At 36.6% G+C, this 23,015-nt stretch overlaps 1 protein-coding gene across 3 annotated transcripts in view; it reads left to right on the top strand.

Moving 5' to 3' along the window:
• Positions 1 to 21,928, top strand: part of GPBP1 (GC-rich promoter binding protein 1) — an 81,183-nt gene extending 59,255 nt beyond the window's left edge. For all 3 annotated transcript variants that reach the window (XM_045285124.1, XM_004703601.3, XM_004703602.3), the window contains 6 exons: positions 3,466 to 3,650; positions 4,268 to 4,408; positions 6,260 to 6,427; positions 7,441 to 7,628; positions 16,812 to 16,914; positions 20,991 to 21,928. In XM_045285124.1, coding sequence (XP_045141059.1) covers positions 3,466 to 3,650; positions 4,268 to 4,408; positions 6,260 to 6,427; positions 7,441 to 7,628; positions 16,812 to 16,914; positions 20,991 to 21,149 — 944 coding nt within the window. In that variant the 3' untranslated portion in view covers positions 21,150 to 21,928. The remainder of the gene's footprint in view (positions 1 to 3,465; positions 3,651 to 4,267; positions 4,409 to 6,259; positions 6,428 to 7,440; positions 7,629 to 16,811; positions 16,915 to 20,990) is intronic.
• The last annotated feature ends 1,087 nt before the right edge of the window (positions 21,929 to 23,015 follow it).

Genomic DNA, 23,015 nt, shown 5'->3' with positions numbered 1-23,015 from the left:
TACCTCCTCTGGTCTAGCCAGACTTGCAAGATCTAATTCGAGTCATGGTAGTGGGAGCGGGGAGGAAACCTTTAGGAACTAGAGGAAAGTTGTATATATAATTTGGTGGCAAACCTAGGTTGTGCCCATATTTGGTATACCACTTAAGAGCATCAAGGTCACATTAAAATTCTTTTGCTCTTTTGTATAAATAGTTTTTATTTAGAAAGTGTACCTATGTAAGCCTGTTCTTCTTTAAATGAATAGTGTAGGAAACCTTATGAAAGAAATTTTATAACCTCATTACTAACATAAATTATAACAGTAAAATCCAGTGTGCTTAAAACCAAGATATTTTCAAATTATTTAAAACTTCAAAACCGAACAATTCAAACAGTGTCACTTAATATAAAAATAATCTTAGATTAGTTTTCTGAATCAAAATTAGTTATCTCAACAGGAATTTAATTGCTGTGGTACAGAAGTTTGTCTTTTGTGCTTAAGTTTTTCCTTCAAATTGTTGTGAATTATTTTGATAGTATAGTTAATTCAGATGGTATTTCCCTTTCACTTGTCTGTGGGTTTTTGTGTACATATTAAATTTGTTATTTTTGTCACAATGATAAGGAAATAAAACATAATGAATTTCAATGTGATGGTACAGAAAGGAGAGCAAATCCTGCTGTCACTTAATAGTGCACGTGACCAGAGTTTTCCTTGCTGCTCAATACTGTTGTGGTTAGTGCCATGGAATTTGTTCCGATTCACAGCAACCCTGTAGACAACAGAAGGAAGTATTCCAGTCTTGTACCAACTCACAATCCTTGGTTAGGTTTGAGAGTCCATTGTTGGCAGCCACTGTATCAGTCTATCTTGTTGAGGATCTTCCTCTTTTTCACTGACCCTCTAGTTATTAATACTTAGAAATCCAGTTTTATACAAACTAAGCCCTACAGTCAGGAACTCGGTAGAGGCTTAAAATTAATACAACTTATGACTTTTCTGTTATCCCTCTTGGTGCCTTTGCAGTTTTACTGAGAGATTGAATAGCTACAAAAAGATTTCACACTTTCCAACTTTCTGTGTGGTCTTATTCTCCTTCTGCTTTTAAAATATGTCTTCAGAATTTACTAGGATTTTTCTTTTAAACTTAAAACCAAGCACCTGGTTACTGGGTTTTGTTTTGTATTTGATTTCATGTGTTTGAAAAAAAAGATCATTTTTACACTGTGATATTTGGCATTTTCATGTCCCAATTCACAAGGCAGTTTGCTCCCATAGTTTGTTGGATTCCTTTGTGTGTACCCTATCTAGATTGAGGCTTTTGCATTTATTTCTCCTTCTAGAAATATGTGTCAAAATCACTTTTGTTGATGACCCTCCTTCCTTTTGCATTTGGTTTCCACTTGTTTTTCTAGTTTTAACTACAAAAGGGTCTAGGGTAGTGGTTCTCAACCTTCCTAATGCCGCTACTGTTTAATACAGTTCCTCATATTGTGGCCCCCCAACCATAACATTGTTTTCGTTGCTAACTTCATAACTTTAATTTTGCTGTTATGAATCGGGTGACTCCTAAGAAAGGATCATTCGACCGCCAAAGGGGTTGCAACCCACAAGTTGAGAACTGCTGGTCTAGAGGAGGGAAGAGTGTGATTAACTTGTGTACTTAATGCCATATTATCAGTTGTGTTTAAATTAGCTTTTTATTTTGTTGTGGTGCATTGATATAACTGTCCTGCTTCAATATCTTTTTTGTTTCCCAACATCATTCATACTTCATGTTTAAACTAGGAATTTTGAGTTCTAGGCGTTTAGGGTTTTCTTGTCTCTTATTGTTAGTAATTTCAAAAGTCATTTTTCAAAAGTAATAATTGCAAAAAATATATTTAGTACAATTTCTGTTATTTATTCACTTCTTTTTTTTTTAAACATTTTATTAGGGGCTCATACAACTGTATCGCAATCCATACACACATCAATTGTGTAAAGCGCATTTGTACATCATTCTCAAAACATTTTCTCTCCACTTAAACCCCCGACATTAGGTCCTCATGTTTCCCCTCCCTCCCCGCTCCCCCCTCCCTCGTGAGCCCTTGATAGTTTATAAATTGGTATTTTGTCATATCTTGCCCTGTCCGACGTCTCCCTTCACCCACTTTTTGGTTGTCTGTCCCCCAGGGAGGAGGTCACAGATAGTTCCTTGTAATCGGTTCCCTCACTTCTTTATTTTCTTACAACCTACTTGTGTAATTTCTTTAGAAAAAGATATACAATGGTGATATACATTCATTGTCATTTTGTGCCTGAAGATGTTTTTCTTAGCCTACCATGGTGGCCATTTTTGGGCAGGAATTAGAATGCTTTCCCTAGGTTTTGTGTGTGTGTGTGTGTGTGTGTGTGTGTGTGTGTGTGAGAGAGAGAGAAAATAAGTCTTTTCTCAGTTTGCTCTGAGTCTTTGTTCTTTTATTATGCATTGTAATAAAAGAAACTACCATACTAGCCCTACCTTCTGGAAAATTTGTAATCTCAGGTGAACCAGAGTCTCTCTGGGCTCCCCCAAAAGTCCCTGGTTAGTTATGATTTTTTGAAGTGATCCAGTAGGAAGGTTAGTTCACTTTGCGTTGAGCAGGGCAACAACACTAAAATCTATGTCATAGGCAGAGCTAATTTTGTTTAGATTTTCTGAGGTTCTTTTTTGAACTAATATTTTTATTCTAAACTCTCCAACTACCAAATGAAACAGGTTTTCCGTATTTGTCTAAGGGAAAGAAGACTTACCTCACAGCAATAATGATCATGTATAGTATCTGTTCACAACATGTGCATTGATTTAGTGTTTTTCATAATTTTAACAAGGGCTGTAGCCTTGAGAATGCTTGTAGTTAGCGTTTATAATTCCAGTACTGTCTACAGAAAGCAGGATCGAGTTCGTTGGCCTGCACCTTGCAGAATGTCCCGAGTGTTGTTAGATGGTCAGTAACACCTTGAATGAACTGGTATTGTGAAAATAGATGTTTCTTTCATTTGTCATAACTTAGAGATATAGAAATACATCCTTGTTCATGATCATTTCAGTGAGGTAAAAAAATTAAAAGGAATCATGGAAATAGAACCACTCTTAAAAAACAAAAGGGGAACATTTTATATTTTAAGAGTTAGGAGCGATTAGGATGGAATTTACAATTTTTCTATGTTAATGAAAAATGTTAGAATGTAACTTTTGATTTGTTATGTCTAGCAGAGTTCATTTATATTTCTTGGCATTGTTTAGTTCTTTTCATCTAATGTTGGATTATGCTTTTGGTTTATTTTTTAAAGGATAAATACAGCTATTAGTTTACTTTATTATTTTATATGAAAGACTTGCTATTTTGGATATATATATATATAAAATGAAAATTTGGAATATACTATACCTTTCAGTAGTTCTATTTTATGTAAAGCTTGAAATGATATATAACTCTTGCCTGTGCTTTATTTATGCAGAATATCCTCCGAATCCTAAATCTAGAGCTCCCAGAATGCTGGTCATTAAGAAAGGTAATACAAAAGACTTACAGCTATCTGGATTCCCACTCGTGGGAAATCTTCAGTCGCAGCCAGTTAAGAACGGGACTGGTCCAAGTGTTTATAAGGGCTTAGTCCCTAAACCTGCTGCTCCGCCCACAAAAGTAAGTTCTAAAGTATTAAAAATGCCAATTTGACTTAGTATCAGTTTATTTACTTTTAAAAGAATGTTAAAATTTTGTGCCCAAGCATAGGGAAGGGATGCTGGTTCTGAAGTAGAAAGATTGACTCATTTTGTGCCATTAATTATCTGTTAGTGATGTAAATACTGTATATACTTGAGTACAAGCCGAGTATTTTTGTTTTTTAAAGCACATTTTTAATACAGTTTTTGTGTTGAATTAGGTGCCTTGGCAGATATTCGGGCCAGCTTAATACTCAAGTGTATATGGTATATGTTTTCTTGTATTGGTGGTAGTGAATGAATGTAGTACAATTTTTTATTTGCTAGTTTAAGTTTGGTTCATGCACTGTAAATGCTGTTGCCTTGCTATTCAGCTTTATGTTTTGAAACTTGCATTTGTTGTTCCTTAACATTGGTGAAAGAAACCTAAGGCGCATCATATTTGGAGGAAAAGAGAGAAAATGAAAGAAATCCTTGTAGAAGTGATTAAAATAAGTATTAGAAAAATAATTATTTTTACGAGCTAAATGTGTTCACCTTCAGATCACTCCCCCGCTTCCTTTTGATAACTAGTAATATTTGTATGTTTTTCTTTAGCCTACACAATGGAAAAGCCAAACTAAAGAAAATAAAGTTGGAACTGCTTTCCCTCATGAGTCTACATATGGTGTTGGCAACTTTAATACTTTCAAATCAACTGCCAAGAATTTTAGTCCATCAACAAATTCAGTGAAAGAGGTATGGCATTAACAATTATTCCTGAGGAATGTAATTATACTTTGTTTTTGATAATTTAGTTATAAATTAGAATAAATTTTCACATGTGAATGAAATATTCACACACCAAATAAAGCCACCTTGGTTAAGTAAACATTAAAATAAGATATTTTTGTTCAGAAAATTTATATACTTCTAAAAAATGTATATACTTCTATTTGCTAATAATTTTTGGACTACAGTATAGGGATTGTTTTAAAAAAATTTTAATGAAAATTTCCAAACTAAATGTAGAGAAAATAATACAGGTGAATGCAATCCACTCATTAATCTGAAATAAATATTGTGAAAACATACTATGAATTTAGCATTACTTTATAGTGATGAAAGAGTGAGATACATATTACATTAGCCTCTACTTTTGAAGGTGGTGGGCCTTTAATCAGTGCTAACACTGAGTTAGGGGAAGAAGACGAGTGTTGCTGTACTGACTCTACATATGCTCAGGCATGTTTTTCTCAGTTGACCAGGTGTTCTTTGATGACCAGTCTAGAGTCAAAGGATACGTGTGGTTATATTGTTATATCTGAATTTGTTTTGGATATCATACTGAAACTTTATGACTCCCTTATATACATTCCCCTACCCTCCTTTAAATGTAAGTTTATTGTCTTTGCTGTATAAATAAATGTACCTGCAAATGAGGTTACCATTTAACTATTGATAAGTAAATTGTTCAGTGCCATTGGTTTCATTTTCAGTTAATCTGGTTTCTTTTAATTTCATACTGTTTAATCATTGCATCAGAATAATTTTTGACTGATTGACATCATAGGTTATGTTTAAGGTGCATAGTATTCACAGGTACATTCTTTATTAGCCAATTTGTTATTTAATTAAAAGATAATTTTTGTAGTTCATGGAGTTTATGGTTTAAGGTGATGGTTTTGAGCAGTATTCTAGCTTCAACTGGGTCTAGTAAGCCCAGACTTTTTAAGAATTCTTTTTTTTTTTTTTTCCGACTTTTTAAGAATTTGAGTTCTGTTTCACATCTTACTTTCTATAGGATCCATCTATTGTGGCCCTAATTAGAATGGCCTTTAGTGATAGCAAGGAGCCTTCTAGTGCTGGTCTCCTATTGTTGAGGCACAGAGTTTTTTAGTACTTAGCTTTGTTCTCTTTTGCTCGACAGTAGATTACCCACATCAAAATACTGTGTTACACTTCTTTGTCATGGGTCAGCCATGGGACCACTTAGCCATGGAAACTTGGTATTTATTTCCTCATGTCTGTACCCTATAAGTAATCTAAAGCCACAATAAATAATCTAGGAATGATTAGCTACCCATAGCCCTTCCCTTAAAATATTACAATTCTATGATTGAAATTATAATTTTATTTGTGGGGTTGTGGTATTCTACTCTCAGGCAAAAGAGAAAATACGAATGAACCAGAATAAAACTACTACAGTACATACCACCTTTCCTTCTCCTTACACCTTCCATACAGATAGTCTCTGGTGAAATCTTTCCCTATCGATCTTGTGCATAAATAAAGTATATTACTTTGTGCTGTTATTAATTTCTAGAACTCTGTAGAACACCGTTTGCATGCTGCTTTTCTAGATAGTGCAGCATTACGGAAATATATAGACAGCTCCAGGCTCAGTTTTTAGAATGGTATCTAATTACATAGTTTGGAGGGTGGAAATAGGCTTTAAGAAAATGCTTTAGTTTACTAATATTCATTGAGAAAAAAAGGGTAAAAATCTTAAAATCCAGTTTGCATGTGAATAAAGGTAGAATAATGAGTTGTAAATTTGACATTTGTTTCTGCCTATGTATTTATCAATATTTCTGAATTTTCTCTTAGTGTAACCGCTCAAATTCCTCTTCACCTGTTGACAAACTTAATCAGCAACCTCGTCTAACCAAACTGACACGAATGCGTACTGATAAGAAGAGTGAATTTTTGAAAGCACTGAAAAGGGACAGAGTAGAAGAAGAACATGAAGATGAGAGCCACGCTGGCTCAGAGAAGGTAATTGAACTTGTAGTACCCTTGTCACGTCTGTCATTAACATCATTAAAATACTACTTGGTCAAATATTGTTTAGGAACTTTTAATTAATAATAGTTTTATCTCCCTAAAGTTGTGTAAGTAATACCTTCTTCCTTCTTAAATTAGATTTTTTTCATTGTGGTGATCCTACTGAAAAATAAATTTAAAAAAAGTCGTGTTCATAACATTTTTCTTATCTTACTTGCCTTTACCCTTTTGTTTTTGCTTTTGTTCTATAAATGTGAGCTAAAAAGTCCCTGTGTTTAAAATAATGCAAAAATATTGTCCAAAAGCTGTGGCTATGCTTGCTGTCTTAATTTTATATCCTTGTGCAAATAACTCCTAAATTTAATAATTTTAAGTATAGCATTTATATATTATCAATGGGAATCTAGATAAATTTATTTAAAAGTTTCAGTAATTGTACACCCATTCGTTACACACCTGCAAGCATGAGCTCCAACAACTCCAGAACCTTATGGGAGAACCAGGACCTGTGCTTAGGTGCCAGTATTCTCACCACTTCCACCCCCTCCTCACTGTTCGGGCAGCCCACACCTAAATTGCACTGAGACGATACTCATCTTTCATCTCCCTTGGCTGCACAGGACTGGGAGCCACCTCTTCATCTTCACCACCCTCCATGGTAGCTGTGGACCCTTGCCTGGCCCTACCTCTACTTGCTTGAGACCTTATGTATGTGGGCCTGCCAGGACATCGCCCCACCCCTTTCATGGGCAAGCAGAGACCTTTCAGACAAATAGGAATGGGAGGCCTCATCCTTTTTGTGGCCTGGTCATCATCTCTGCCTAAAGTACATTGTGTAGGGCGGCCCAGGAAGGGCATCTGGGCCCAGTTGCTACCCCATGTGGGGCCTAAACCATCAGAGATGCTACTTAGAAATTTTTCAGCGTAAATGCAAAACGTTGGATTATAAGATAATTGATAAGGAGTATTCTTTTTTTTTTCTTTCCCACCTTCCTAAAACTCAGGACGACGACTCATTTAATTTGCATAACAGCAATAGTCCTCACCAAGAAAGGGATATAAACCGAAACTTTGATGAAAGTGAAATTCCACAAGAGAATGGCAATGCCTCAGTGATTTCCCAGCAGATCATTCGGTCTTCAACCTTTCCACAAACTGATGTTCTTTCAAGTTCACTTGAGGCAGAACACAGGTCGGTAGTTATGTTTACTTTTTTTGCCTGCCATTTTCTGTAGTTAAGATTTGGATATTCTTCTGTGCTTATTAAGATATAATTTACATATCATACATTTGTCCATGTTCAGTGTGCATGTCATTGTTTTTAATACAGAATTGTATACAGGCACAGCATAACCTTAATTTTAGAACATTTTCATGGCACCCAAAAGAAGCCCAATTTGGGGGTGGGGGGTGGCGTGGAGCCCAAAGCCCAGTCTCGTTTCTCTATTGTAGACAACCACTACTACTATATTTTCTGTCTCTTCCTGGATAATTTCATATAAATAGAATCACATTGGTTTTTTGGGTCTGGCTTCTGTAACTTAAAAAGTTTTAGTGGTTAATCCATGATGTCTGTATCAGTACATTTTATTTCCAAATACAGCATTCCTGGTTTTATTGTGCTTTTCAGACAATGCTTTTTTATTTTTAAACAAAGATTTGTGGCAACCCTATGTCAAACAAATCTATAAGTGCCAATTTTTCAATAGCATATGATTGCTTTGTATCTCTTCTGTGTTAAATGTTCATGTTTTCATATTTCAGACTTTCATAATGCTATTTCATACTTTCATTTTGTTAGCATATTTCAGTATAAATATAAACAAGAATATAAAAATAAATGTACACAATATATAAACAAACTTCAGTACGCATTGATAAACTAAAACAGGTGATTAGCTTTACTGAAATACTCGCTTTATTCCGGTAATTGAAATAGAACTTGCATTACCTCCCAGTTATACCTGTAGTGTTCCACTTTACAACTGAATCATATTTTGTTCACCAAATAATGGATATGGGAGTGCTTTTACTTTTCTTACTATTGGGAATAATGCTGTTATCAGACATTTCATGTACCAATTTTTGTGTGAGTATATTTTTTATTTTTCTAGAGTGGCATTGCTGACATGTAGTTCTATGTTTTAACATTTTATAAAAGCCAAACTGTTTGCCAGTGTGACTGCATTCTCATCAGCAGTGTCTGAGGTCTGTTCCCTCACCTAGTTCCCTCATCTCCACACTGGCACTTGTTATTTAACCATAAACCTTTTTATTACATAAACTATTTAGTCGTAAATTATTTTGATTTTCAGTTATGTACTTCCCAGGTGGCTAACAATGTTGAGATTGGCAGGTTAGGCTTATGACTACAGAGGCAAAAAATCTTAAGTTTTGCTGGTCAGGTGGCATGCCACTGATAACCCTCCAGGATTGTTAGGAAATAAGGCAGCAGAAAAAATTCTCAGTGTCCACTTAAATAATACCAGCATTGTGACCTGAGTAAGGATATTATTGCTTTCCACCCTGACTTTATCCCATTTTGGATGCTTACGATTGATTTAAGATTGCATTGTGTTAGATCATGTCAGAGTGGTTTACTAGGTGTTAACTGCCAAACCAGGGAGAATCCTGGTTCAATCAAGTTGACAAAACTCTAACACCCTGGGTGATAGTCTTTTGGTGTCTTAGAAAAGAAAATCTTAGCTAACCCCCAAATCACAAAGATTTACTTCTATTTTTAAAAGATCCTTGTTATGGTTTTACAATTTTCCCCCTTAAGTCTATGGGTTTTGACTTAAGTTTTTTATATGGTCTGCAAAATCTTGAATTTATATATAGTTTCAATTTAAGATTTTCACTTAGCATGTCCATAAGGACAAAATATTTTTTCCCATTTTATTTCCTACTTTATTGCTAGTACCTGGAGTGTGCTTAAATTTGTTGAATAATTTCTGTTATTTTTTTATTTGGGGAGAATATTTCTATGTTAACTTTCTAATATCCCAGTCTACATTTCTCCACCTCATGAGACATTATAGCCTTCCTGAACCTCTTTAATCAGTTTCTTTCAGCACTTATTTGTACGTTATCTACGGATTATTATTTTGTTGCTAGATGTGACTGTGATTATTACAGGTGAGAGTGTAAGCATTTTGTTTAACTCTATCATTAATTAGGTGAAGGCTTAATAGAACAAATTTTTATCCAGTCAATAACCGTTACATACTTTTTTTTTCCATGTCAGTTGAAGGCACTCCCAGAGGGTGGTAATAGCATTTATACCACTTCCTCCCATTGTTAACTGTTTTAAGCATTTGTTTTAATTCTGTAATCTTCCCCTTCTAATTTGTATGCAACCGTTTCCTTAAAATAGTTTTATTCAGCCAGTGGTAAATGTCAGTGCCAATCTGATGAAACTTAAGTACTTGTATTTAGATAAAAATTTAGTACATAACATCTAACTAGGTTTTACACACACAAAAAAAATTCTACTTGTGTGTCAGATTACCATACTGTAGTGGCTTGGTTTTTTGGTTTTTGGGGTTTTTTTGATGCTGGAAGCATGATATTGGAAATGCCTGCAGGATTACCCATGGTGAATTTATTTCAGTGGAGCTTCCAAATTAAGAACAGATAAAGAGGAGAAAAATAGGCCACTTCTGAAGAACTGGCCGCTGAAAAAAACCATACGAACAGCAGCAGAACACTGTCAGATACAGTTCTGAGAGATGAGCTCCTTAGTTTGGAAGCTCAATACTGTGACTAGGGAAGGAGCTGTGTGGCCGTGAGCTTTTATGCTGGCTTGCACACAGGCGGGGGTACCCAAAACCCGCAATTTTTTTCCAAAGCTGTTTTGAAGTTATTTTTACAAAACAACTTAATTACCTTCAACATAACACCATTACATTTAATACATTTGTCAAATCTGCGATTTCATTCTTGGAAACATTTTTCAAACTCGTGTTTGGATGGCTGACAGCACCTCCCTTGTTTGCTTCTTCACCTCTTCTATGTCTTCAAATCGCTGTCCTTTTAAGTCCCTCTGCATTCGCAGAAACAAAAAAGTCACGTGGAGCAAGGTTAGGTGAGTAAGGTGCAAGGGGCAAGAGAGGGATGCTGGGTTTTGCCAAAAACTGGAGCACTGAGATGGCTGCATGAGCAGGTGAATTTCCATGGCAAAACCAGTTTCTTGTCTGCTACAAATTAGGCCATTTTTGTCGCACACTGTTGCGCCATCTTCAGAACCTCTAAATAGAAAGCTTGGTTAATAGCCTGACCTTGTGGAACAAACTCCAAATGCACTATTCCCCCTCACATAAAACAAACAAACAAACAAACAAACAAATGAGCGTCGTCTTGATCTTTGACTCACTTGACCAGCCTTTTAGGGTGAGGTGACGATGGCATCTTCCACAGGCTTGATTGATGGTTTGCTTTTGGGGTTGTGAGAATAGTACCATGTCTCCTTCCCGGTAATGGTGTTGGGGGGAAAAGTCTGAGTCACTTTGGAGCTGTTCTTTCAAAGCATGGCATTTTCCCACTTGACGCTCTTTTTCCTGGTCAGTCAGAACCTGAGGCACACATTTTGCGGCGACCCTCCTCATTCCCAAATCTTTCATTAAAATTTACTGAACCGAGCTCCAAGATAGTCCAGATAACTTCCCCATCTCTTCAGCGGTCTGTCTTTGGTCTTCAAGCACAAGTGCACGGATTTTGTTGACATTTTTGTCCTTTAAGGAAGTTGACATGTCGAGAACGAGGTTTGTCATCAATCCCCATTTTACCTTTTTTGAAACAAGAAAACCACTTGTACATTTGAGATGTTCCCACAGTGCTGTCCTTGTAAGCTGTGTTAAAAAGAAAACAACAGTTTCTGTGGCATTTTCCCCGAGCAAGAAACATAATTTCACAGCTGCGCCCTGTTAAATTGGTCATCACCCCCTAAAAAAAATGAGGTTGGAGGGAAACAAACGGCTTTTACGAAAAAAATTCACTGTGACTAGAGAGAACCTTCCCAGTAGATGCTACTAGGTGCACTAACTCAGAGCAAGTTGCTCAGTGCTCACCTACCGGGAAAAAGGGTTTTACGAAAGGTGGCGGTGCGGGGCGCCCCCACCCTCCCCCCCCTTTTATTTTTTTTCTGGGGACTTCTCTCTAGTTCTTTAGCCGTCCTTGCTTTCTAGGACGGTGTTTGTGTCCAAGGATGGCCCCATGTGAGCTAGTGACCCTGGGAACCAACCTGGGAGCTATCAGCACTATATCACTGATTTTGGGTCCACGAGACTCTGCACCCACTGCCCTATTATTTTCCTACATTCCTTTTTACCTTTCTGAATCAGTGGCCTTCAGTTACATGAGTCTGGCTCTGAGAAATTCACGTCTGGCACCCTTGTAGAGAGGTCTCTATCCCTTCATTTTAACAAGGCTGCTTCTTGTAAACAGTTTTCTCTTAATACAGTAGTCGCATGTGTTTCCTTACACATTTCCTCTATCGTGTAATAAATTCTCGATATAAAGTTCTTATACATACAGTAGCATGTGCTTTCTTATACATTTCTGTCATGTCATAAATTCTTGATATAATGTTCTTTCTTACACAGATGTGTGTCACTGGCTTTGTGTCTGTAGACAACCTCTCACTGTCTCCTCAAAATAGTGTCGACCTTGATGAGTGGATAGATTAAAACTTTCAAGACCTGTATTTATTAATGAGGTATAACTCAAAATGAGAAGAAATAGCTGTGAATATCCATTAATAATCAGAAACCGGAATGTACAAATAGGAATCTAGGACCATTGGAAGTTATTAATAATGGAAATAAAAGGCACAAAGATAGATAAACCTAGGTATTAATGAGCTTAAGTAGACTGATACTCCCCATTCTGAATCTGACAATAATGGTTTACTATATGGGGGAAAAACCACATTCAAAAGGAATGGCATCACATTGTCAAAAACAATAATTTAAGATCTCGAAGTCCGTTGCTGTCTGTGATAGGATAATATCTGTACACCTACCAGGACATGGTTTAAAATCAGGAAAGGTGTGCACCAGTGTTGTATCTTCTCACCTACTTATTCAATCTGTATGCTGAGCAAATAAGTACAGAGCTGGAATATATGGAGAAGAATGTGGCATCGGGATTGGAGGAAGGCTATTAACAACCTTTGATATGCAGATGACACAGCCTTGCTTGCTGAAAGTGAGGAGGAGTTGAAGCACTTGACGAAGATCAAGGATTGCAGCCGTCACTATGGATTACAACTCAACATAAAGACCAAAATCCTCACAACTGGACCAATAGGTAAGATCTTCATAAATGGAGAAAAAAGTTCAAGTTGTCAAGGATTTTATCTTGCTTGGAAATCTGCTGCACAAGACCTCTTATTGTATTGAAAATCAAGGATGCTACTTTGAGGTCTAAGGGGCACCTGACCCAGGCCATGGTATTTTCAGTTGCCTCATGTGCATGTGAAAATTGGAAATTGAGTAAAGAAGACTGAATAAGAATCATTGTGTGAATTGTACTGGAAAAGTACCATGGACTTCAAAAGGACAAGTTCATCTTGGAAAAAGTGCAGCCAGAGCACTTAGAGGCAAGGCTGGCGAGACTTCATCTTAAATACTTTGGACATGCCAGGAGAGACCAGTGTCTGTAGAATGACATGCTTGGTAAAGCAGAGTGCAGCAGAAAAGAGGAACTCTCTATAACACGGATTAACAAAGTGCCTCAGGTGGCTCACAGCATAGGAACAAATGTGAGGATGATACAGGACAGGCAGGGTTGGGTTCCCATTGTGCGTAAAGGTTGCTGTGGGTCCGAATTGACTGCACCTGACAAGAACAACAAAGAACATCTAGTCATTGTAACTATCATTCACGTTTCTACACAATAAAACTAATGCTTAAGAAATTAAAGAATTGACCAAATTCCTCAGTCTAATACTGATGAAATATGCCATCAAGATGCATTGCTCATTATTGGCAATTGGAACATGAAAGTTGGAAACAAACAAGGAACAAGCTATAGAAAATATTATGTTGGTGATAGAAACAAAGGTGGATACTCTGTGATAGGACTCTGCAAGACCAGTGACTTCGTTGAAAAGACTTTTGTGAAAGGGGGAGCTGATCGGAAGGATTGGTGTATTAAACACCCCTCCCACGGGGGTGGGGCTGGGTGGGTACGACGGACGAACAACAAACGGGTGAAAGGGGACAGCAAACTGTGTAAGATATGAAAATGATAATTATTTATTAAGGGTTTATGAGGGTGGGAGGGAAAAAAGAGGACCTCATACCAAGGGCTCAAGTAGAAAGAAAATCATTATGGCAACATGTTTACAAATGTACTTGATACGGTTGATGTATGGATTGTTGTAAGAGCTGTAAGAGATCCCCCAATAAAATTATTTATAAAACTAAAAACAAATTTTTCCAACCACCTGATTGGTAACAATGCAATATAGACTTTGCCAGATGGAGTGTAACTGAAATAGTTGACTACATATATAGGAAGAGACAGCGGAGAAGCAAAGTACTATCAGTGAAAACAAGGCCAGGTAGATGTAGTTAGGTCAGAATGTTAATACCTTATCTGGTCCTTCTTTTGACCTGTCTTACGTATCAGTTATCAATATCTTGTGCTCTTTTCAGTTGAGGTTATTTGTTTTTGGTTTGCTTACTGTTTTGAATGATTTTCTGTATATGAAATCCAGGATAAATCTATAGAGACAGTATCTGGATTAATAATTACCTAAGGTCATAGCATAGCAGGGGAGAAGATGGCAGAAATGGGTAGGTAACAATAGAAATTGTGATGTTTATTGCACAACTCTTAATATGATTAAGTTGTATGATTTGTGAAGTCTGTGCCAATTTTTTTTTAAAATAAAAGGCCAGGGGCTGAGTGTGGAATACACAATAAGTTTCTGTGCACATTTAAGTTGAACCTAAAGGAAAGTAAAACAAGTCCATGAAAGCCAAAATAAAACCTTGAATAGATCTTGTTGAATTTAGAAACCATTTCAAGAACAGATTGAACAATAATAAATAAAGACTTGATGAGTTGTGGGATGACATCAAGAACATCATACCAGTAGAAAGCAAATGATCACTAATAATGAAAAGAGCAAAGTGGATATCAGAAGAAACTGAAACTTACCCCTCAACCTAGAGTAGCTAAAGTAAATAGAGGAAATGATGATATAAAAGAACTGAACAGAAATACTGAAAAGGCAGCTCAAGAAGCAGAGCATTGTTAATGCCTGTAGTTAGTGTGAAAACCTGGAGTCAGAAAGGCAAAAAGGAAGAACATAACATGCTCAGCCTCTCTCATGTTGAAAGAAGAAAAGCTCAAGCCTGGGGTTGCAATATTGAAGATTCATAGGTCAGAATTCCGAATATTGCAGGAAGCATCAAGAGAATATCGAAAGAATGCACTGATTTTATTCTGAACAGCAAGAATGGGTGGACCAACCACCATTTCAAGAGGTTACATATGAGGAATAATGAAAAGATCCAAGCCACACCTTCGTGAAAAGCAAGCCTCCAGGAATTGATAAATGGTTCTAAAAGCTGATGAATCACTGATTTGTCTGTCTGTGACAAGAAATTTGGAAGACATCTATGTACCTAGCCAACTGATTGAATGCTATTTATAATTTTACCCATTCCCCCAAAAGTTGACTCAACAAATGTGGAAATTACTGAGCAATATTGTCAATATACATGCAAGCAAAATTTCCCTGGAGAGTATTCAAAAATAGTTGAAACAGTGCATTGATACCTGCTAGAACGTCAGGCTAGATTCAGAAGTGGATGTGAAGCAAAGGACATCATTGCTCATGTTAGATGAATCTGGGCTGAAAGCCGAGAATACCAGAAAGATGTTTACTTGTTTTATTGACTGTGAAGGTATTCAACTATGTGGGTCATAATAAACTATATAAATTGTTGATAAAAATGGACGAAAAGGCGGTCATTCGAATAGACAAGGGAATAAATACTTCATGGCTTAAAATCAGGAAAGCTGTGCAGCAAAGTTAAGTCTTTTCACTATACTTAGTCTGTGTGCTGAGCAAATCTGAGAAGGTGGATTTCATCAAGAAGAAGAGTATCAGGAAGGCTTTAACAAACCTTTGTCCTGCAGCACCTTGCTAGTTGAAAACAAGGAGGACTTGTTGATTTTTAGGATGGATTGTGACTCGATGTAAAGAAAAGTCTTTGTAAACCGTACCAATAGACCAAAGCTGCTTAAACTGCATCCTGACCTCATAATGGATCTCATAAAAATGTGGAGCGTTTGTCTCGAAAAAAAATTACTGAGAAAATTTTTGAATGTGATTTCTTAACATACAGCAACCAAAATTTAATTAAAAACCAAACCATGATGAATTTCAGCGTTTGTTTTGCAAACTTCTGTTTTGCAAATTTATTGAGTGAAAAGAGGTCAATAGTGGACATGTAAGAAGCCCTGCAGTAGAAAACAACAACAACCTAGAGAAAAAGGTTGAAGTTGTCAAGGGTTTGATTTTGCTTGAATCTACAATCGGTGTGCAAGGACGCAGCGGTCAGTAACTCAGAAATGATTGCATGGGGCAAATCTGCTGCCCAACGACTACAGAGTATTGAAGGTGGTGAGGGTGTCACTTTGAGGACTCAGGTGTGCCTGACCGAAGCCACTAAATTTTCAATTGTTTCCTATGTACAGTAGTCCCACCTAAACTTGCATTTCTGCTCCTCTGTATTTTAGATTTCTCTAAGAACAGAATGAACCCCCAAAGTTTTTAGTTATTGTAAAACATACTGGTTTTTTTTTTCAAATTGAATTTTGTGTTGAGCTTGTGGTTAGAATGTGCATAAGAGATGATTTTATAGACTAATGGGAAATAGAAGCCCTGGTAGTGTAGTGGATTGTGCATTGGGCTGCTAACTTCAAGGGCAATAGTTCAAAAACCACCAGCTGCTCTGTAGGAGAAAGATGACGTTTTTTTTACTCGTGTAAACAGTTACAGCCTTGGAAATCCACAATGGCAGTGAGTAAGATATTTCAATCTTTTCGAAATGGAGTCCTAACAGGTAGAGAAGAATATGGTATTGAAAAGCAGATGGGAGAGTGTTGCTTTTTACTACAAGAATTTAACAAAACCATTTTTGGTATTCTCTATTTTAGGTTTATAACCTGGATTTACAATGAAAGATAAAACAAGTAGTTCATTCTTATTGTCAGTTTACTGCACTTAATTCTGTCATTTTAAGAAAGCTATTCAAGCCATGGATTTAGAAATTCTACTTTATTTTTTTGGGCACTTGGTCTAGTAGATCATATGAAGCATCAAATTAAACTTACCGATTTCTTCCCTATTCAGATTGCTAAAGGAGATGGGCTGGCAGGAAGATAGTGAAAATGATGAAACATGTGCTCCCTTAACTGAGGATGAAATGAGAGAATTCCAAGTTATTAGTGAACAGGTAAGAAAACTGGGATCATAAAAGCTTGTTTTCACATCAGGCAAGGAAGACTGGGCTTTCTACTCTCACAAAGAGTTGCCGTCTCCAAAACTTACAGGGTTGCTTCTCAATGGCAGTGAGCTTAGATTTTGGTTTTTCCTTAATCAGAGCAATCTGTTCCTTTTCTTTTTATAGAAATGATTTTTTAATTGTTTTATTAGGGTATTTTGCATGCTTTTATTTAAGGACTTAAAAGGTCACATTTTATGTCAGAATTGCCTCTTTTAAGCAGTCTACACTGATGACTTCTTTAAACCTTGGACTGTTGAGTCGATAGGAATTAGTAGTGTCATTAGGATTTATCGTTCCCCAGAATAGCTTTCTTTAGTTTTGTTTTTATGTGAATCAGTAGCTTCCCAAATAGCTTAACCCTTCATTCTTTTTTCCCTTTTTTAATGCAGAATTGTATACTCTAAAACTCATGTTTTTTTTTTTTTTAAACTCATGTTTTATATTCCCATAATTTACTTTTTGAAAGAGTGTTATGAAATGTTTGCTGGAGTATATAGCCTCCGGAAGATAATAGATGTTGAGAATACATTATATGCTTTTCACACTACATCATTTAGAAATTTTATAGTTTTGTTCATATTGAGTTTAATTTTCATTCCCAGATGTTATAACTCTGCATAGGGCTAACAGTTTAATGAATAGAGAATGATTTCCAGTGTATAGCATTGTGGAAACTGTTCTAAAAATATTTAAGATGACTGTATTCTGGGAGTTGTTCAAGAGTACTGGGAAAAAGCAAGAAAACCAACCAAACAAAAGTCACCCGCATTGAACTTCAGTTGTAGTGGATTAGTTTAGCGATTGCGTCTAGTTACAAAAATCTGGTAAAGCATCATTAGGGAGATGGATTCTAATTGGCCTTTGGTAAGCTAGGGAGCCCTGGTAGTATAGTGGTTAATGATTTGGCCTGCAGTCTGCATGGTTGGCAATTGAAAACCACCCACAGCTCTACAGGAGGAGGATGGCTTTTTACTCCCGTAAACAGTTACAATCTTAGAAACCCACAGGGGGTCGCTATGAGTCAGCATTGATGATGGCAATGAAAGTTTGGTAAGATGAGGGAATGACATTCCGAGTTAAGGAGTGAATAAAGAATATGGTACAGGGTAAGCTGGAGCTTATTGTAGGATCATAGGATGGGCTTTTTTTTTTTTTTTTTTTTTTGGTGAAGGTCATAATAGTAATAGAATGCTTCTGTATCTGTTTACCTGAGTAAGTCTTAGTTTATGCAAGTTATAACAATGCAGTTAATGAGAGCTTGAATTGATTCTCAAAAGTGAATCATTTATAATTTTAATGAAACCGTGTATGATCTCCCTAATAACATTGGTTTAGCTCCAAGTGATTCTGGGTTTTGTGTGTAGATACAGTGAAACCTGTGAGAGTTTGAACTCTTGAGATTGCTTTACTTTTCTAGGTCTTAAAGATTTTCATCCTCTGGCAGGGCATTGCATTACCACTTCTCTCTAGCTCTTGAGTGGAAAATGCTGTACCCACCCCTGGACAGGTTTCCTTACACAGGGTCTGTCTTAGGGAAGTTTTACCTTACTATTATTATCCCTGTTCTGTAGATCAGTGAGGATCATAAAAAAAAAAAAGCCAAATCAATCTCTCTCTCTCTTTCTCTCTCTCTCTCTCTCTCTCTCTCTCATACACACACACACACACACACACACACACACACACCACCCCACCACCCCCCCCCTTGCCCAGGAGGGTTGAGTAAGAGACACGTGGGTGAAGAGAGGTAACAGACAGGGTAAGACATGAAATAACAACAAGATACAATTGATTAGGGATTCACTAGGGTGGGAAGTGGTGGGGAAGGAGAGAGGAAAGGAGGAGCTTGATACCAAGGACTCAAGTAGAAAGAAAATGTTTTGGAAATGTTGATGGCAACACCATGTACAAGTGTGCTTAATACAAATGAATGATGGATTGTTATAAGACTTGTAAGAGCCCCCTAATAAAATGATTAAGTTAAAAAAAATCAGTGTAATTGACTTGATAATGACTTATAGCAACTTTATAGGGCTCGCTAGAGCTGCCCTCGAATTTCCAAGATATGGGAGTAGAAAGCCGCGTCTGTCTCCTGAGGAGTGGCTAGTGGTTTCAGTGGACTTTGCAGATCACAGCCCAACTCGTAACCAGTAAGCCACCGGGTCTCCTCTAAGGCTCACAGAGTTTTTTAAGTATTGGGTAGTGGACTGGAATTTGGACTTAAATCTGACTGACTATAGCATCTGTTCCTTTAGCCAGGATACCAAGGCTGAAAAGATCTAGTAGGGTTAGATCATGAAGGACTTTGATTGTCATGTCAAGATTGTGGATTGTGTTATTGAATAGGGAACACTGGACTTTCTTTTTGATAAGCAAAGTGATCATATTTATAAATGAGAAAGTATAGTATTGTGTAAAGTATACAGTGAAAGGATAGCTTGGAAAACTAGACTCGGATAATTATGTGGGAACTTGATTGCAATACTTAGAAGAGGAATAATTACAAATCTTAAAATGTAGGGAAACGGCAGTACAGGATGGTTTTTATCTGAAATGGGAACCCTGCAGGATTTAACAATATCAAAATTGATCTTACATGTAAACCATAATTAATCTGATATGCAAAGGCAAGTAGAAAAGTATTGCTACTAGGGTTCCAGTTCCTCCGTTTATGGATTTATTCCAAACAAAATGTTTTACATTTAACAAGTCTTTGTGATGAGTGGGTAGTAACAAATTCTTTTGAGTAAATCCTTTCCTAGTCTCAGGGTACCTTCAGAAAACAGAATGGGATTTTGAGGCCCAAACTTCTGTGTAACAAACTTATGTGTACATCTTCCCAAATCTTTGAAGCTTTGCAACACGTTTACAGGAATTCCGACACACATAAAACAGGTTTTTAGATAGATAGAACATCTTAAGGAGAGGTGAAAAGCTTTGATGAATGTAGAGACTGGCGATAGTCCAGAAGGTTGTGGAAGAAGACCACAGAATTGCCACTGATAGCTGCTAAAGTTGGTACCTTATGTGGTTCTTTATGAATTTTGAGGCGAGCATCTTGACCATAGGAAACTTTTGACTTAGTGAACGCCAGCAGCATTGTGCAAAGGTCAGCTGATTCAAAGAACTCGCTTTTCCATCAGCTGCAAAATCTATGCAAATATATTTGATTTTTATGGAACAAATCATAACCAGGGATGAGCCTTGCATTTATCAGTACCATTCAGAGCACACGGTCCATTCAAAACAGTGACTCCCAGGAGATTTACTGGGTCGTCCAAGGACAACAAGGACTGTGCTGGAAGAATTTCGTTGGGAAACCACCCCATTCATCCTACAACCCTAACCTTACTCTTTCAAAGCCCCCTTCACCTCCCCCCCCCCCCCCCCCCCCCCCCCCGCCCCAAAATTAAAGACATAATTTGTGTATGCCAAAACTGACATTTTAACTTAATGAAGAGTGCAGAATTCTTCTGGGAAAAGTTGGACAGGTAGAAAAGCTGCCGTTATGGGTGTATTGAAGAAAAAATAGCTTTTATATTTTGTTTAGTAAAAATGTCCATGATATTGAACAATACTTTTTGACCTACCCTTGTGTAACACGAAAATTCAGAGGAGTAATTAGTTTTAGGAGCCCCTTTCTATATTTGAAATATATAAAGTTAGATATTCTTGGAGAATCCAGACATTTAGGTATATAAATTTGATACTTGAAAGAAATTATTTTTACTGAGATTTTTTCACAGTTGATTTTGGTCCAATATCTGTGCCCCTTCTATTACATTAATATAACACATTAATGTAGCTATTGTGATTTGGTAGGTGGTTAATGTTCTTCCCACAAAAATTATTCTTTGGGATTATTTTATTAGCTCACTTGGCCTAATTACCCCTACATAATCTTCTGGGTTGGATATGAATATAGTAGTTTTATTATATTCATGACTATATTGACTTGCAATATTTTTAACTTGTAGGTTACTCTTAAAGGTTAGTTAATTTGTTAATGTATTTTGCCATTTCAGTTACAGAAGAATGGTCTGAGAAAAAATGGTATTTTGAAAAACGGCCTGATCTGTGACTTCAAGTTTGGACCCTGGAAAAACAGCACTTTCACACCCCCCATTGAGAATGCTGACACAGAGACAAGTAGCAGCGACACCTCTGATGACGACGACGTGTGAAGGATTTCCTAACAGCTTTAGACATTTTAGTGTGATACATCTCATGCAGTTTGGGGTGAATTGTAAAAATGAAGAACTATAATTTATGTAGTAAAATACCCCATTAGAAGATGATTTTTGGGGACTTCAGTATGAAGAAAACCAAGAATATTGTGTTGGGCTGTGTTGAACATTATTTCTTTGTAAATGAATGTTGTAGAAATGAGGACTTGGTTGATCCAACATTGACTTTCTTCATCACTGCAGCATTTCTCTGACTAGCAATGTGACGATGTAACAAATGAGATTTCTCATTTAATAATAAAAAATGTGTAATGTTTTGCAAAGCTTCTGTCTTAAAATGTCCAGGTCTTAAGAAAAAAAAAAAAAAGGCAGCTTACACTGTTTTGCTTGCAGAGTCTATCTTTTCGTACAATGGAGATCAAGTCCACTCTGTGTGCCCCAAACAAGGACAATGTAGCATGCCGGCTAAAACTGGAGCAAGTGCACTAAAACATTAATTTCCTGATCTCAAATGTTGTATTAGTCACCGTTTAAACATAAATTGCTCTTTAGCCCTTTGCAGTGCAGTAAATGGGAAGACTTGCCACACTTCCTTCCAAATTTAAGAGGCAATTTTTCAAGAGCTTTACTTGGGTATGTTGTCAGTCCAGGATTTTCAGAGTTGATGGAAAAGTCTTGTGGAAAAACTTATTTTGATAAATTATTACACATGCAGAAAAACTGATCACATTGACTGGATCTGTCCACCACATGGAAAATAAACTGGATTTTCAGAATGTTGTCTTTCTTTGTAGTGTTCAAAGTATTGGGCTCCAAATACAACATACGCTCATTTATTGAAAGAACGTATACTTTATTAATGATAGATAGGAGTCACCTTCCACGCTTAGAAAAAGAATACTTGAGAAGCAACCATTTCATTATCAATTCCTTTAACAAGCTTATTTAATGAATGTTAACTTTATTTTGATTTGCACATTAATTTCTGAATCTGTTTTACTGGAAGAGCTTTCGTGTATTTGTGTTTTATTCTGATTTGTTTTCCCCTGTTTGCTTTTAGTTTTCGCCGTCTTCCATGTGTAAGTAGATCCTAAATTGTAAAGAGCCTAACCGCAGTAAAAATGCTCTAGGTCTTTTGTCAAGTTGTTTTAACCTTAAGGGTTTCCTTTTAAGAACTAGGTTTCAGTGCCGGCTGTGGGCGTCTTGCTGTTTCCTCCAGCCTGAATCCCTAGCTTTTCACGAGGAGAGCCAGATTTGTTGTTTCTGTTTAGACCATTGGTGATGGAGAACTGATCTGTTTAGACCATTGGTGATGGAGAACTGAAAGCACATAAGTTACACATTTTCAGCCCTACAAAACTTTTGAGGGATGAGTTAGTGGTAATGGTATTCAATGTATGTATATTAGATTGTTTTAAAAAATGGTCTTATACTCTACAACCATTTAAGTTAAATGTAGCAGTAAGCCACAAGAGAATGTTAAAAAGTGGTTGACAAAGATATGTTAGCATCATGTATTTGTAGATTTGGGGTTTTCATGTACTACATCAGAAATGAGATTTATTACTACCGTTTGCATTTAAAATCTTAACCTCCTGTTTTCTAAATAACTTTCATAAAAGATTCTGTCATTTTTATTTTCCGACATCCTTCTTAGATAGTTCTTTATCTAATTCTCACTTACCAGCAGTCCACTAATGTATATTGTGCTTCTGTGATACAGGTGGATAATATTAGTTGTTTACTGCTTATGAATATGGTTAAAGTACAGTTGTGTGACATCTCTAGTAAGAAATCTCATTAAGTTTGTTGACTGAGGAGGTAGTGTCATACATGAAATTTAAGAGAACTCTTAAAAGCAAC

Source organism: Echinops telfairi, unplaced genomic scaffold (assembly GCF_000313985.2).
Source record: "Echinops telfairi isolate 266 unplaced genomic scaffold, ASM31398v2 ScPeMD7_7469;HRSCAF=8507_1, whole genome shotgun sequence".
In the NCBI taxonomy this organism is placed as follows: domain Eukaryota; kingdom Metazoa; phylum Chordata; class Mammalia; order Afrosoricida; family Tenrecidae; genus Echinops; species Echinops telfairi.
This window is presented reverse-complemented; position numbering and strand designations above follow the sequence as displayed.